Source organism: Anser anser (assembly GCF_964211835.1).
Source record: "Anser anser genome assembly, chromosome: 10".
In the NCBI taxonomy this organism is placed as follows: domain Eukaryota; kingdom Metazoa; phylum Chordata; class Aves; order Anseriformes; family Anatidae; genus Anser; species Anser anser.
This window is the reverse complement of record NC_139730.1, coordinates 9,370,118-9,385,594: the sequence shown is the minus strand read 5'-3', so window position 1 is coordinate 9,385,594 and position 15,477 is coordinate 9,370,118. Positions and strand designations below refer to the sequence as shown.

Here is a 15,477-nt window from a genome sequence, read left to right as displayed (position 1 = left end):
CCTAAAGCTAACACAAAGAACAAGGTTCAGCAGGGCCAGAGTTAACAGCACTCATTTAAAAGTCCAAGCAAATTCAACACCTTTTTTTTTTTAATGCAGCAAAGTGAAACTAGCAGGTGTGAAAGTGTGTGGAACATCAGTGAAAAATTAGGCTTTCACATATACCAGAAAATAAGGCTCAATTTGACCTGAATACAAGCTTATTTATTCAACGTGGTATTGGGAACGTAAGTAAGAACAGGGAGGTGCCTATGAAAGACCAAAAATATACTCTGGTAAGTGCACAGTGCCACATCAGGGTGATTGGTTACTCCCCTTTTTCAGGTCTCCTGAATCTGAAAGTGGAAATCTTCAAATTTCCTCTGCTTCTGTCTGTGAGAGGAGCTATTTCTGGCTGTGCAGGATGTGCTTTGTATTTCTGCGTGTGATGTACACAGAACAGTAACCAGAACTGGGATGCCATCAGAGAACTTCTGTGGATGGATGGGCAGCATCTGCCACGTGCGACCTTCAAGCAAGATGAAGTCCAGCAAGTCCCTGAGGGTCTGTCTGCATGGGCATTGTTTGGCTGGGATTTGTGCTCCAGTTTGCCACCTCCTTACCCCCCTGTTAAAGCCCTCAGTCAGGCTCTGGTGCCCTCAGGGTGAAGGACTGCCCAGGGAAAGGCAGGGCAGCAGCAACGAGTCCCCCAGCCAGGCTTCAGAAGGTGGCAGCCGACTGTGATGAGCTTTGCCTCCATCACCCCACTCCAGGCTTGAATCTGGGGACTTCAGCCACAAATACCCACATGCCCTCTAACCTGCCTCTGCTCTTCTGGCCTGAAGTGGATTGCTTAGCATCCACCTGGATAGCAAAGGGGCATTGTTAATGAGGTTGTTGAAATATGTCTGACTCCCAGTGGAGTAGAAAGGGGGATGTCTCACACAGCTAGGGGCGGTGACTACCAGCCACGAGGCAAGTCCATACCTGCTTGTGGCCATGTCTGGGCCAACGGAGGTGACTCGGGAGGCTCACGGCGGCAGGGCCCGAAGCTCAGGCCGGGGTTTTATCAGCCACGTGCACAGAGCATCTCCATGGCCAGCGGCGGGGAGATGCCCAGGAAGGGGCCTCTTCAGCGGTGAGCTCTGAGGTGGCTCCGGGTGGCTACCAAGGTGGTGCAAACCACACGGGGCGATTTACACACACTGTAAAACCTGCCGGGGCAAGGGGAGGGAGAAGCTGCTGAAGAAAAGGGGTTTTGCTGGCACAGTGCTTTGCCCGCTCTCCTGCTCCTCATGGAGGAGATGTGGGGTTTTAAACAGAGGTAGCAGGCCTGACAGAGACTGGAGGCGTCTCCAGTGCCATCTTCCCTGACAGAAGGTGTCTCCGGCGCCATCTTCCCTGACAGGAGGCGTTTCCAGCACCATATTCCCTGACAGGAGGTGTCTCTGGCGCCATATTCCCTGACAGGGCTTGAGAGGAAGGCACATTTTGGCGGAAAGCGCGGCTGCCAGCGTCATTCCAAGATTCTCATGTATTCTGTATGTTTTTCAGGTGATTTCCTGTAGTACTTACTGGGGTTCTCCCTCCAGAGCAGTCCAGCTGTTGGGAAAGTGATTTCCGACTGGTATGGAGACCATGGGGCTGCCGATCTCTGAAGGGCACGGCTTTCCGGGGCGCTGTGCAGTCTGTCTCCCCTGTCCAGTATGGGTTTATGCCTGACGGACATGGGGAAAGGTCTTGGTTACTTCTCCTAGCTTTAGGCATTTCTGCACATTGATCTGATCAGGTAAATTTTACTTAGAAATGTTTTTCCAGTTGTAAATTCCTGCGAAGGGAGTGATCTTTTTTAATTCTAACTGCATGAGTAGCCATAAGTGTTAAGTATAGTAAAAGCAAACATTCCCTACCAAAAGAGCATCGGTTTATTTAGAATACACCTTAAAAAAAAAAAAAAAGTTTCTGCACAACACCCTAGATTGTAGGATACTGTGAATATAAACGCTGATGATTTTTGGTCAGCAGTTCAGAGCTGAGGATGCCAGCCTAAGTCTGGACAACGGCTGCAATTTCTTTCAACACTGCAGTACTATCACATGATGAAGTGCTGTGCTGTTTGCTCCCCGAATATTACAAGAAGAAAGATTACTTCTTTGCAACTTACTGGTTGAGTTACTGCGAGTCCGTTGACATGTGGCTTTACTGTGCAGAAAACAACCGTTTTGTATTTCCAAAGGTCTTTCCTTACAGGTTGACATTTCCTTAAAAACAAACAAAAAGACCAGGGACATTTTAAGTAGAAATTCTTCCACATATTGATTTTTTATAATAAGACTGCAAGAAATTATTGAAAGTGATCTCAATTTAAAAATAAATTTTCTACTAATTTGGCTTGCACAAATTGCAATCTGAATCAAAAACATTGAGCAAAGATAATTATTTAAAATAAATAGGATGATAAAAGAGAACACAGCTCAAAGCTTTGCTAAAAACATGATTATAACTTGCCAAAGGAATAACATAGAAATAGATTCTGGTCTTTAGTCAGAATGGACAGCAAATTAGTGGACATCCCCAGCCAATTCAGAGAGACTAATGTTTTGATGTACGGGTAAACTGTAGCCATACTTGCCTAATTTTTGGAGGTGACTGGCACTTTTGGGTACTAAGCTTTCCTTGTCTTAGAAGGTCATTATTTTCAAAAAGAAGATGTTTAGACCCAGCTTTGCAAAGGTGAATAGGTGTCTAACTCCTGCTGATCTTAGAAGAATGACCAAATATGATCTGGGCATTTAAAAACCTTTGCAGCCTAGGCTTTAGTGTTTTCCAAAAACTCAGCTCCTTCTATTTGGAAACTTGTACTTCAAACTATGGCCATTAGTTTAAAAACTTGTAGGTAACACTTTCAGGCTTTTAAATACAAGTTTTTAAAACAGTTTGAAAATAAATAAATGATAACAACTGAAAAACAGTTTGATGTAAGGAATAACTTCTGGATATATATGGTTTTTGATAGCCCTATTTCTGTCGTGACACAACGAATGCCATTGATTGTTGAAGGAACCACAGTTAAAGGAAGAATATTATTGAATGCAGACCATAAAGGGAAACTGATTGAAGTATAATAAAATTCCAAATATAAAAGGGTTTTGGTAAGCAATATTCTGCAGGGGCTAAGAAAGTCATAGAGTACCATCGGAGCAGGATCTATATGTTCTACCTTGTCTGGGGTCAACCAAGACAAATCCTTTCTTCCAGAAGCCAAACAGTAGTGCTGTTTCTCATGAACTAAGCAATGGTAATTTTCCCCTTCGACAGCAGGTGGAGACATCTGCTAAGTAGCTAAATCCTACTAGGGCTTTCTGGTCCCTTCCTCTAGGGAGCTTTTCAGAATAAAAAAAAAAAAACAAAAAAAACAAACAAAAAAAAAAAAAACAAAAAAAAAAAACCCACTCAGATCCTTAAAGAAGCATTATGAAACTGCTTTTTGCAGTGTTTCTCTCATGAGCTAGCTTGCATGAAAAGCCTTTCCTGTTAACCTTAAGTATTTTGTAGCAGATTTGTCTTTAAATACACAGTTCCCCTGGCTGCATCTTGGGTGGTACTATACTACAATAGTTTAATATAGTCCATCTCTGGCCACTTAGGCATTTAAAGGAGTGAAAATAAACAAAAATTTTGGTAGAATCCAGTAGACATCTGTGTGAGACAGTTCACAACACTACAATCTTAGAAAGAGGTACTTTGTACCAGACCTGATAGCAGCTTCAGTCAGGACTGTTTTCTCATTCCAGGATTATACCAGAGCTTTCTATGTGATTCTACTGTAGATTAAAAAGCAGAAGATGACTTGTCTCTGTAGCAGACTCCGGTAACATTCATCCCAAGAACTTCCTAGCTGTAGACCGTACATTAAAAAAAAAAATAAAATAAAAAAAAAGAACAAACTCACTACTTCAGTACAGGGCCTGCTTTCTGGATTCATGGATCTTCCTTTAATCCACTTCTGTCTTTGCTCAACTTCCAAATGGCAAATGAAAATTGGCAATCAATTGGTTTCTAAAAGGAGGGATTGTACAGCCTTTGCTAGAATTTCCCAGGGCCTTGGCTTCCCCATAGCCTCTGTTTATCTGGGAAAAAGCTATGCTGAAAGCTACCAGAGTCTGACCACAAGAGGTTTGGGGTTTTGTCAGGAAGAGCAAAAACATGTTCTTCAAATGTCTGATGCACAAATTCCCCATCTCTCTCAAGTAAATGTTGTCAAATCACCCCACAGTTGGAGGGAAAAACACAACTTTCATGCTTACTTTGCTAGCCATCACTATGTTCACCAGCCGTGTTGATGATTGAATGAGAGTTTCAGCCTCTTTGCCAGACAGATCTTTAAGTGATTGTCCATTTAGTGTTAATAGTTCGTCCCTTGGGCTCAGACGACCATCCCTTTAAAAAAAATTAAAGAAAAAAGGAACATGCATGCATATAATTTTACAAAGAACACTAGTGTGCTACATGCCTTACTAAGGAGTGAACTGCAATTTTCCCCTTGCCTTGAACAGAGCTGCCATGGCATGTTTTGATGTATGATGCACCCCACCCCTTGCTAGGACTTCTTCCTGTAGCTACTCCCTTCTGCTCAGTCCTGGTGGTCAACAACTACCTTTCCATGTACAGCTGCATCCATTGATACAGTTTAGACTTGAAGTGTACCTTAGAATAAAGCCATGGTAGGTGCTGTTGTTGCTGTATGGCTGCAGTCCTGCTCCAGGCACCCAGGGATACCCTGATGTGCCTGGTTGCACTGTCCTGACCATGAATAGTCTTACTTGCAAGCATTCCTGGGCTCTAACTACTCTACCTTTACTATCAGGGCTCTTGTTTTGCCTTAAGTTCTCAGTGCCACATGGTTCAAGCCACTAGTATCTGTACTACCTATGGGGGCAGAGCTCAAGCGTGAGCCATTCCCTCCCTTTTCCTGCATTTCCCTGCCTGGAAGCTCCCATGCTGGCCAGCTTGTTGTATGTAGACAGATGCTCAAGGACTTTGAATAGCTTGCAACCAGGCTACCATGACAGTAGAAAATAACCCGTGCTTGTCATGGTCATGCAAAATCCATGCAGACAAATAGCTCCCTAATAAGCTTGCTAACTCCATACATACTGTACCTGTTTGCTGTGCTTCCAGCAGGTACCTTGCAGCCTGTGAAGCCTTTCCAGAGAGGTGCACAGTTTGGATTCCTAGAGAGCTTGATTCCTGAGCTGCTGTTCCCTGTGGTTGTACACAGTCTGCAGATGCAGCTGTCCTGATTCAGGAAGATGAAAGATTGCATTGAAAGAAAACATACCAAGGATGTTAAAAGTTACTTATCTTGAGCCTTTTTAAGAAATGCAGAAAATGTCCTTAGAACCAGGCTGCCTTTAAGAGTAACAGGCCTTTATAACACTGTGCAGTTGTGAACGAATAATTACATTATAGAGTCAGTGTTTAGAAAAAGTTGTTTTCCTTAGGACATCAGTGGCTTCTGTCTAAAAGAGGGAAGTACTACAGCAGAGTGCCTCTGCACAGAGGGGAAGAGAACCGATAATACACTTTTCATAGTAACTAGACAAATTTTGCCTATGCTAACTATTATAAGAAAAGGCAGGGAGGAAAAGTAAACATACACCAGAAAAGGAAATACTCCAGAAACACAAGATGTCTGAATGAAAAATAAGTGTATACAAAACACTGGAAGCTCCACCCCAGCTGCTGACTTGTTAAGGAGGGGGCAGGGGAGCAAAGATGACTGCAACAGTGGAAGATTTTTGTCTGCTCCAGGCGGAGGTTGCTGTAGTCTGTGTGTTGCATCTGGAGGACTAATTGTAAGCACATTTGTAACACAGTTATGAATCATTAACATGTGGGCATACAGAAAGAGAAATAGTCTTAAGTCATATGAGTAAATAAAGCAAGGAATGAATTGACTAAGCATACAAAGGGCAACACATCCGTCTAGGAAATACACTCCTGTAGCACAAATGCTTAAACACTTCAAAATTCTGGAGAAACAAAGGAAACTGGGAAGTTAGCGCAAAATTTCTTCTCCATTTGCTCAGTTACATCTCCTAATTCAAGTATTCACTCATTCTCCTCCCTACTAAATCCACTTTCCCTGCCCCCACCAGCCCCTCCATACTCCACAAAGTGAAGAGGGTCCTCAGTGTGTCCTAGATCCAGGCTTGTTCCCAGAGATCTGTATGACTGAGGTATAGATTTCTGAAGGGAAAGCACATTTCGTACGTTAGGACAGGCCGTTTTCAGGACTGCTGTCTTGTGCACAATATATGGCAATTGACTGTCAGTATTGCTCCAGAATCCCCTGGTCAGAGTGCCATGAACTATTTCCAGTGATTTAAAGTCTTCTGGCAGCACAAGGAAAGCTATGTAATCACCTTCTTCAGCATCACTAGGGTTTCATTTCTGCTCTAAGCAGAGTTCATCCAGCCCTGAAGGTTAGAACCATGATGCCCTTTCACCACAGATCAACAGGGATCACAATATACCTGACTGACAGCAAAGGCAAACTTTGAATTTACAACAATTCCAATAAAGGTCATTGACATCCTGGCTGTTGAAGCCTGGTTCCCATTCTGAGACCTGCCAGAGTAAATCTAAGGGTGTGAATGAAAGAAGTATTTGAGCCGTACGCTCACTACAGGCTGAATTCAGTAGGTAATGGATAAGGGCTATACTTGTATTGACCGACTTGTTAACTCTGTGGGTTTGCTTGCATTCCAGATTGTCTGCCATTAATGAGGAGTGTCTGAATTTTACGAAGCCTCTTTTGTTCAAGAAGAGTACTTCTAGTGAGTGATAGGTAAGTGCATGAGTATGGACAACATTCCATTTTAAACCAGTTTGTTTGAACTCCAGTATTAGTTTTGGAGCTTCTGTATTTACTTTTTACCTAAAGTAAGTATCTGGAAAATACATGCTTGAAATCGGGACTATGTAATGTTCTTTTTTTCTTTAAAATCCTTCAGCATGGTGACATAACAAAGATTAGAATTCTAATGTCTTCAAATGTCAGATCTTGAGTAGCAAAAATTGTTATCTAACTTTATTTACACTTGTTCTTTGCTTTATATATTAGTATACGTATATATATGTATATATGTGTATATATATACATATATTTATGTATATGTATGTACACATATATATTAGTATACATATACATTAGTATACATATATACATATACAGGGTGACGAAGATGGTGAAGGGCCTAGAGGGGAAGACGTATGAGGAGCGGCTGAGGGCACTGGGCCTGTTCAGCCTGGAGAAGAGGAGGCTGAGGGGGGACCTCATCGCGGTCTACAACTTCCTCGCGAAGGGGAGTGGAGAGGCAGGTGACCTATTCGCTGTAAACACCAGTGATAGGACCTGCGGGAATGGTGTTAAGTTGAGGCACAGGAAGCTTAGGCTGGACATCAGGAAGAGGTTCTTCACCGAGAGGGTGGTCGCACACTGGAACAGGCTCCCCAGGGACATAGTCACTGCACCAAGCCTGTCTGAATTTAAGAAGCGATTGGACTGTGCACTTAGTCCCATGGTCTAAACTTTGGGCAGACCTCTGCGGTGCCAGGAGTTGGACTTGATGATCCGTATGGGTCCCTTCCAACTCGGAATATTCTATGGTTCTATGATTCTAGTAAGAAATTACAGGCTACATTCTGCAAACATGAAGCATCCATTAAATTTTTAAGGTTTTCAGAAGGGCAGTGTGCTAATTCTAAAGCATAAAAGATGTAAGATAGATATTAAAGGTAGGATCCCTTAGTCTTGTGTACCGTTCCCTTGAAATATGTTGACATGCTCTCACTGGTACTGGTTAGGCACACACATGGAGAACTTTGCATAGTTGTTCTCCTTTCTCCATTTCAGTTATGATTTTAACTTAATGGTGGGCCTTTTCCGACTGTCCCTAACTTGTCTCTGTTAAGAACATCATCAGTTATGCTCCTGCTCTTCCAGTAACTTGCTCATAGTGCTCAGCTGCTGCATTGATAGTATTTATAAAACCCTTTGTAATCTAATTGTCAGAAAGGCATTTGGCTCTCATCAGTTTCTCAGGACTTCACAGAAGTACAATTGGTTTGGCTCTGAAGTTTTTGTTTGTTTGTTTGTTTGTTTGCTGCACTGTTTAAGTCCTTTGCGAAAGATGTGTTTTGTACAATGGGACAAGTGCTAGGGTGGTAATTTTGGGACATATATGTGAAACGACAGCAATCAGAACTTATATGAATGTTCTTTCTAAGAGCAGTTGCATACACTTACTCATTTGGAAGAAAAGAAGTTAAATTCATTGTGAACTGCAGAAAAATCTTGGGAAAAATTTTTGTTTAAATCTGTAGTCATCTTAACATGTTGATCTATATTTCAAATAGGCTCTGTGTGTCAGTAGTTTTCAAAATTCATTTATGTGAATTACTTAAAAATTAAAAAAGATTACTGGGTTGCAGAGACATGTGGCAAATATCTGTATGTTGTCAGCATTTGCACTTTTTGGGATCTTGGATATAGATCACTATATTCACATCCAAGTTGTTGCAACATGACAGAAAATTAATAAAAGCTGTTCTTTAGAAAAATAAACATTTGACCAATTCACATTCCAGCAGTCAATTTGCTTTGGGTTTTGTTCTTTAATGTCTTTTATTTCCTGTCTCACTTGTTATTTTATGCATAGAAATACTGCTGATGGTTCCAAAAGTAAAGGCAGTATTTGTTTTGTATCCTCCTCCCTTTTAATGTGTCCTGCTGTTTTTGCAAGGTGATTTATAGCTCTGAATGTAGCAAATGCTGAAAATTTGCTAAAATAAGGTTGACAGGTCTGGTGTGTGGGCAGGTGGATTCTAGGTCAACTTTGCCTTCTCATTATTAGAACATATGTTTAAATGTGTATTTGCTGCCAGTGAATAAAATCTTTCTCTGCTTATAAGGGCCTTTGCAACCCAACACTTTGAAAGTGCATTATAAACAAAATTAGTCTTTAAGCTGAATCTACTTTGCTGAAACATTAAAATCAAAGGTAGGGTTCAAGAGTCGTCTTACATTTATTTGTGTTGCAGGTGAGAGTAGATTAATTTTTCATGTGTTTTGTTCTGGAAAAGTCATTTGCAAGTCCAGGCCAACTCTGTCCTTCTGCTCCCCTTCTTTTGTCATGCCAAATGAAAAGTTTGAGGATGTTTTTCTATCTGACATTTAAGAGATTTCTTTTCCCTTCATGTTCTCATTAAACGTTTCTAGCCCAGAGTCCCGTCTCAAAACATCTCATTCCAGATGTTGTTTTGAAATAAGGGTAACCATGGCATCTGTGAAAAACTAAAAAACTTTTGTGCACTCTTAACATAGGACACAGTAGTTAGATTGTCTGAAATGAAGTAAAGTGTTATACAAGGCTAGTTCAAGTAAGGTCTTTGACTCAGTTAACTAACCATGTGACAATGAGCTGATTGACTGTTGTTTAAAAAAGGCCAAAAAAATAAAAAATAAAACAAAAAGTCTTACAACAGTACAATAGTGAATTTAAATATTTGGCTTTTCTGGCCTTCTGACTGTGAAATGGCTGGGATTTCCAAGTGGAAGTTTAAGAGAATACAGCCTTTGGGGATTTTCTTCAAGAACCATTTTTTTCTGCATAATTGCTAACAAAGTTCCAGCTTATATCTGGCACAAACTGACATGACTCCACTGATTCTGACACCCCAGCCGATGCCTTGGTCCTTCCAAAATATTTATAGTAGATGTAATTCATTTTCCCAGCAGCATATTCCCTTTGCAATTAAAAAAATGGTAGAAGCCAGAATGCCTTTAGATGATGCAAGAATCAGGGCATGGGATTTGGGTTCTGCCCTCCGTAGACAATCAGAATATTAGATGTTACAGACAGACCTTTCCACCCTTCGTTGGTAAGTTTTTCTGGGAGCCTGTGCAATGGCCCATGTTTTGCAGCATGCACTATCTTAATAAAACAGCTTCTTTCCCAACTTGCTCTGGGCATAGCATGGTCCTGATGTCACAAAACAGGAAGACTGGGAAGACAGAGCAAATAGAAAAAGGGAGGAGAAAACATAAATGTCTAAATAAATACAATCTCCCTTACTTGCTTTGTTTTTCCATCCTTGCCATAGGCTCATGTTCAAGACATTACAGTCTGTTGCCATAACACTTGTCCTGGTACCAAGCAGCCAACTAACTGGCTTTTGCACAAAGGCGAGTTAATAAAAATAATTCTTGTGACGACCGAGAGAGAAAATGACCTTTTGCTTTTTTCCTTCTTCAAGCAGACGGTCAGGGACCAAGGGGAGCAACGACACAGAAGTTTCTAGAACCAAGAGGAATCATTCAGTCAGATCAGTTTGGATCTAATGTTTGTGTAAAGAGCCATCCCTTCCATGTTACAGTTTATTCTAAATGTTTTTTCACCCCTACCATCATCCTCTGTGGCTCATACCTCAGTGCTTCCCAGACTGTCCACAGTGCAGGGAGGAGAGCCCACTGACTGTAATGGAATGCTTCTGGGAGCGTCTCTCATACCCAGCATAGACTGCTCTTCTCTGAAGAACAAGTCGATATTGTCTGCTCCTGTCCATCCTTCCTACAACTGACAAAGCCTCAGAGTTTGTAATGACATGAGCAGGCAAGGCTGTCTTCAAAAGTGTTTGCTTTGTCAGTTCATCAGGTATCAGATAATTTCTTTTTCTTTTTTTTTTTTTTTTTTTCCCTTTTCAGGCCAACTGAAACTGCTGAGTTTGTGAGAAGCAAGCTATAAAGGAGATCTGCTTATTTATAAATTGACAAGCTGGTTTTCCAGCTCTGTCAGTGCCAGAGTAAGTACGCCTCACTTTAGAAGCTAAGTGGTTCAGGAGCTGGCTGAATGGATGATGCCTGGGTAATGCCAGGTGCTGTAGGCACAATGAGAAAGAGTCAATATGAGTGAATCTTGGAACACAGAAACCAAATGAATTAAAAGACTGTTCTCATCATCGTTAGCAGTACGTTTAGAGAAGGGGGGAAAAATCATTGTTATTTAGAATATATAATGAAAGTAGAGGAGATGCATTGAAGAGGATAAGAGAGAGTAATGGATCAGACTGAGATATTCTTTCCCAGGTACAATTTTACAGCGTGTGAGTTATGTGCTATAAGATTTTGATCCAGCTTTTCTTTGCCTGGGTGTGCATGGTTATGTGTTATTTGCTTTTATTGCTTTCCTGTACAATCGGTCAGACAGAAAGAAAGAAATTGTTGGGAAGTCTATGAATTAATGGCCCTTAGGTATGTCATCTATACTTGCCTTTCTGCTGAGCAACATGTAGGTGAATAAAGCTGCTGTTGCAATGCACAAAATGCACTGGGGAGGCAGAGAAGGAAAAAAAAGGAAGAATGTGGTATTTGATAGGATGCCTGGAATAGTTAACTAATGCACTTTGCTGTAAGTCTGATTCTTTCACTGCTCCTGGCTGTTGCTTTTTCCTCCTCTTGCTTCACTTGCTTTGAAGTATTTTATAGTCACGTATACATTTTCTGTTTCCTCTTTTCCTGTCTTCATAATTCTTTATTTTCCCTTCTCCATTTCCCTTTTCCCAGATTGTCTCCTGTCTTCTCCGTTCTCTGCATGTCATACAGCTTTTCTGTGGCAAAAAAAAAAGTGACTGGAAGGTAGGACTTCAGCAGGAGAATGACATATGTATGGCAACAGTGTAGGCTAAAGTCATGGAAGGGCATAACCACTAAGATTTGGTACACAAGGCCCTATGCAAAATATAATGGCCATGTTTTGTCAGGATTTGAATGTCCAAATGTCTCAGGTAACTGCATAGTTTACATGGATGTAGCACTCACTGAAGTTTTTGCCTTGAATGTAATGAACCACTGAATAGATGTTGATAGGCTCCTACTTAAGTCTTGTTTCAACCTTCTTCCTTCCACCAATGAGGTTATAACCTCACTATGGATGACGTGTCAATGACAACAGTTAAAGTTGTCTGTCCTTTACACGGTGACTGTGCCACCATGCCATATACTTTTGGAAGGAAGTTGCTTAGAAGATGCAATTATAAACTGAACCCCTGTCTTCTAGTCATAGAATCATAGAATATCCCGAGATGGAAGGGACCCATACGGATCATCAAGTCCAACTCCTGGCACCGCACCGGTCTGCCCAAAGTTTAGAGCATGTGACTAAGTGCACAGTCCAATCGCTTCTTAAATTCAGACAGGCTTGGTGCAGTGACTACGTCCCTGGGGAGCCTGTTCCAGTGTGCGACCACCCTCTCGGTGAAGAACCTCTTCCTGATGTCCAGCCTAAACTTCCCGTGCCTCAGCTTAACGCCATTCCCGCGGGTCCTATCACTGGTGTTTACAGAGAATAGGCCACCTGCCTCTCCACTCCCCTTCGCGAGGAAGTTGTAGACCGCGATGAGGTCCCCCCTCAGCCTCCTCTTCTCCAGGCTGAACAGGCCCAGTGCCCTCAGCTGCTCCTCATACGTCTTCCCCTCTAGGCCCTTCACCATCGTCATCGCCCTGTACTGCCACACATCATCACAATTAAAATGGTAGTCAGTGTCACAACTTTTAGCAGCATAAACGTTGGCTATGAATGCCGTGGCTAAAAACAAAAATGTGTGTTAGTACAAGTCAGTGCTAGCACTGTGCTGTGGGGCCAGATGGTGGAGGAACAGTGACATCACTTTGCAGTCCCATCCCGATCAGTGCAGTATGGTTTCTGTAACAGTGAATCCCATGCGATTGAGAGGGTATGGATTGGAGAGATACTTAAGTTTTTGAGCAGTAGAGAAGAACTAGTATCGGGAAGACTGATGCTCCAGGTTCCCCCTTAGCTCTGCAGAAGAGAGTCTCAGGGAGCAGTAAATCATGCTGCACTTTTAAACATTCTTCTCTACTTCCAGTGTGACAGAAAAAATTAAGTTATTCAGTTCTGTGGGAGTTATTAGCACCTTCAGAGTCATGCTTAAGGCTGCAGGCACTGGAAAGCAAAAGAATAATGGAATAATCTCAGCAACACCACAGAAAGAATGGAATCAATTTTCCTGAAAAAAGACAAGGACCCTTTAGCTCTGAGTCACACATCATGAATTTCTGAAGTGTCACATGGACTGAAGAGAGTGTGGTACATTAGAACTTGAAAAATAGTTGTTGACTCCTTTCTTAAACAGAGAGGTTTTAAGCTTAAGTTAACACACATGGTATAGAAAGATTGTTATGCCAGGCTTATGCCATATGGAAAAAAAAGATCACTGCTTTCATAATATAGGGCAAAGCCTCAGGAGCAGTGGTACAGGGTAAGGTCAGCGTAGGAGTTATCATATTTAGCATGCTGAGATAAGACTTTAGAGTTGCTGATCCATGACTCTGAAAGGTAGGAATATTAGCAAGTGGCACCTGAAGAAGTTTATATTGCTATGAGAGCTCTGGAGAAAGAATTTACTGTGCCTTTTGTCTATAGTGGCAGTAAGCAACTCAAATGCTGCCAGAAAGGCCTGGGTTACTGACTGATTTATGTCACCCTCCATCCAGGCTCCTGACCCACCCTATTCAGTGACACTAACATTCCAACCTAAGAGAGGATTTATACCCTCAGCAGTTGTATTTTACCTGTGCAACAGCATTAGTTATGAGACTTACTCTGTTCCCCAGATCCCTATTTGAGCTGCTTCCCAGCTATAAAAGCAAATGATCTACACTTAGAGTCTGCAATAAGATATTGAGTAGTTTCACAAGCATATGGATCATGACAGTTATTGGAGCCTGGCATATTTTGGAGGTATGCAAGCAATCAGACTGCAGCAGCTGACACACACCTAAGAAAGTGTTTCAGGCTGTAATAAAAGAGAAAAGGGGAGAATCCACAGAGGCCAGCTCCTTCTTTACTCACACATAGAAATCAGCAGAGTGCATGCAAACTGTTTCCAAATGGGAGGAGGCGGTACGGTTTTGCAGGTGACTGAGTGTATTTTGGGACTTTGGTCAGTTCCACCTATTTATGTTCTCTGTCAGAATGCAATAGGAAGTTAGCTTGTTTTTGTCCTCATTCTGTGGTTTTGCCAAGGGGCTAAAATACGTCCTCACCTGAATTCTGTCCTGCTGCAGTCTTTGTAATATTGGACTGTGTGCTGTGATCATCAGAAAGAAACTCAAGAAGTAAGGGGAGATTCAGATTTTCAGTGCCACTCTGTCTTTAGATGTAGAGGTCTGATTTTAGTCAATTTTTACAGAAGGTAAGTACAATAGAATATGTAAGAGAAATATTATAGATGAAAGAAACTTTTTTTTTCCCACATAAGCCACTATTTGCATAGGTAAAAAGCATAAAATACTGGGTATTAGAATGATATTAGGTGCTGGGAGGACACAGACTATTAAAAATCATATCATAGTTGCAGTGACGTCCCCCTTCCCCTTCACACCAACAGGTAGACAGAAAGTGAACAAATAGGATATGTCACAGAGAAGCAACTTTCTAAAGGCATCTGAAATACATTGCCTAGACTGAAAAATGGTTTGGATGTTAAAATAGTTGCTTCTTGATTAAAGAAAAATGGAACATTTACATCTCTAAAAAGATGTAAATATTTTCCTTAGAAAGTGACCTCTTTGGTTTAGAGCCACCACTACCTCCTTCCTGAATCAGATGGAATCTGCCTGCTGAATCTCCTGCGTCTTTAACAGTGTTAATATAATTTATGCTCACATTCATTTTCCTATAGCGACAGTTTTGTATTTTGAGCTGAGTACATATTGCAAGTAGGAAGCATCAGCTGTGCTAGTATGAATACACTGAGGAGTGACCAATCAGTCACTGATTTCAGTAGAACGTTAATCAGCAGAGTGTAACAGCACAGCTGGGAAGCTAATACATTTTGATGCAGTTTATACAGAGCAGGAACACTGCAAGCTCATAAGCTCTGAAAAAGACAGACGGAATCCTGTGTTCCTGAGAAATATGAATTAACTCATTTAGGAATGACTGCAATAGGAAACGTTACAATATAACACGCTGTTGCCTACCTTGATGAGTAACTTTCTTCTCATGTTGTTGCAGTTCTCATTTGCTGCAGCCTTGGACTGGACTATGCTGGTGATGACACGTGGAGGATCAGGTGGGCTGTCTTCTGTCTCTGTTGTGCATTGCAGTTGTGTTCTAGGGCAGCAGTCAAAATCCTCTTGACCCCAGCTAGTAGAGATCTCAAAGGGATCAGGGCATTTCTCATCAGGACTTGACCCATCATCACTGTTTTTGGCATTGCACAATATAAGTGATCTTGAAATGGAGCGAAACTTTCTTGACTTCCTGTTCCCAGCATTGCTCTTTCGATCCATCTTCAGAGAGCTGGTGGTGCTGCTCTTTTTCCTATCGTTCTCCCACTTATGTGGCATGATACCTTCAATAACTTTCTCCGCTTCTCTGGTGCTAAATATCCTCCAGGAAAGGAAAT

The 15,477-nt window shown here is 41.7% G+C and overlaps 1 protein-coding gene and 1 long non-coding RNA gene across 10 annotated transcripts in view; one reads left to right on the top strand and one right to left on the bottom strand.

Annotated features, from left to right (window-relative positions):
* Window positions 1-15,477, top strand: part of LOC310904753 — a 41,483-nt gene that overhangs the window by 896 nt on the left and 25,110 nt on the right. Inside the window, exons 2-6 of the long non-coding RNA XR_014588598.1 lie at window positions 325-1,117; window positions 1,534-1,768; window positions 6,754-6,832; window positions 10,751-10,848; window positions 15,084-15,141. This is a non-coding gene — a long non-coding RNA (uncharacterized lncRNA). The remainder of the gene's footprint in view (window positions 1-324; window positions 1,118-1,533; window positions 1,769-6,753; window positions 6,833-10,750; window positions 10,849-15,083; window positions 15,142-15,477) is intronic.
* IL16 (interleukin 16) overlaps window positions 1-15,477 on the bottom strand; it is a 47,780-nt gene that overhangs the window by 18,225 nt on the left and 14,078 nt on the right. For 4 of the 9 annotated variants that reach the window (XM_083849921.1, XM_083849924.1, XM_083849919.1 and 1 more), the window contains 5 exons: window positions 15,050-15,461; window positions 5,142-5,278; window positions 4,287-4,419; window positions 2,144-2,240; window positions 1,555-1,697 (listed from right to left, as the gene is read on the bottom strand). In XM_083849921.1, the coding sequence (XP_083706047.1) occupies window positions 1,555-1,697; window positions 2,144-2,240; window positions 4,287-4,419; window positions 5,142-5,278; window positions 15,050-15,461 (922 nt within the window). Of the gene's footprint in view, window positions 1-1,554; window positions 1,698-2,143; window positions 2,241-3,199; window positions 3,326-3,734; window positions 3,751-4,286; window positions 4,420-5,141; window positions 5,279-15,049; window positions 15,462-15,477 lie in introns of those variants that run through there. The other 5 variants (XM_083849923.1, XM_083849925.1, XM_083849922.1 and 2 more) reach the window with 3 other exon arrangements.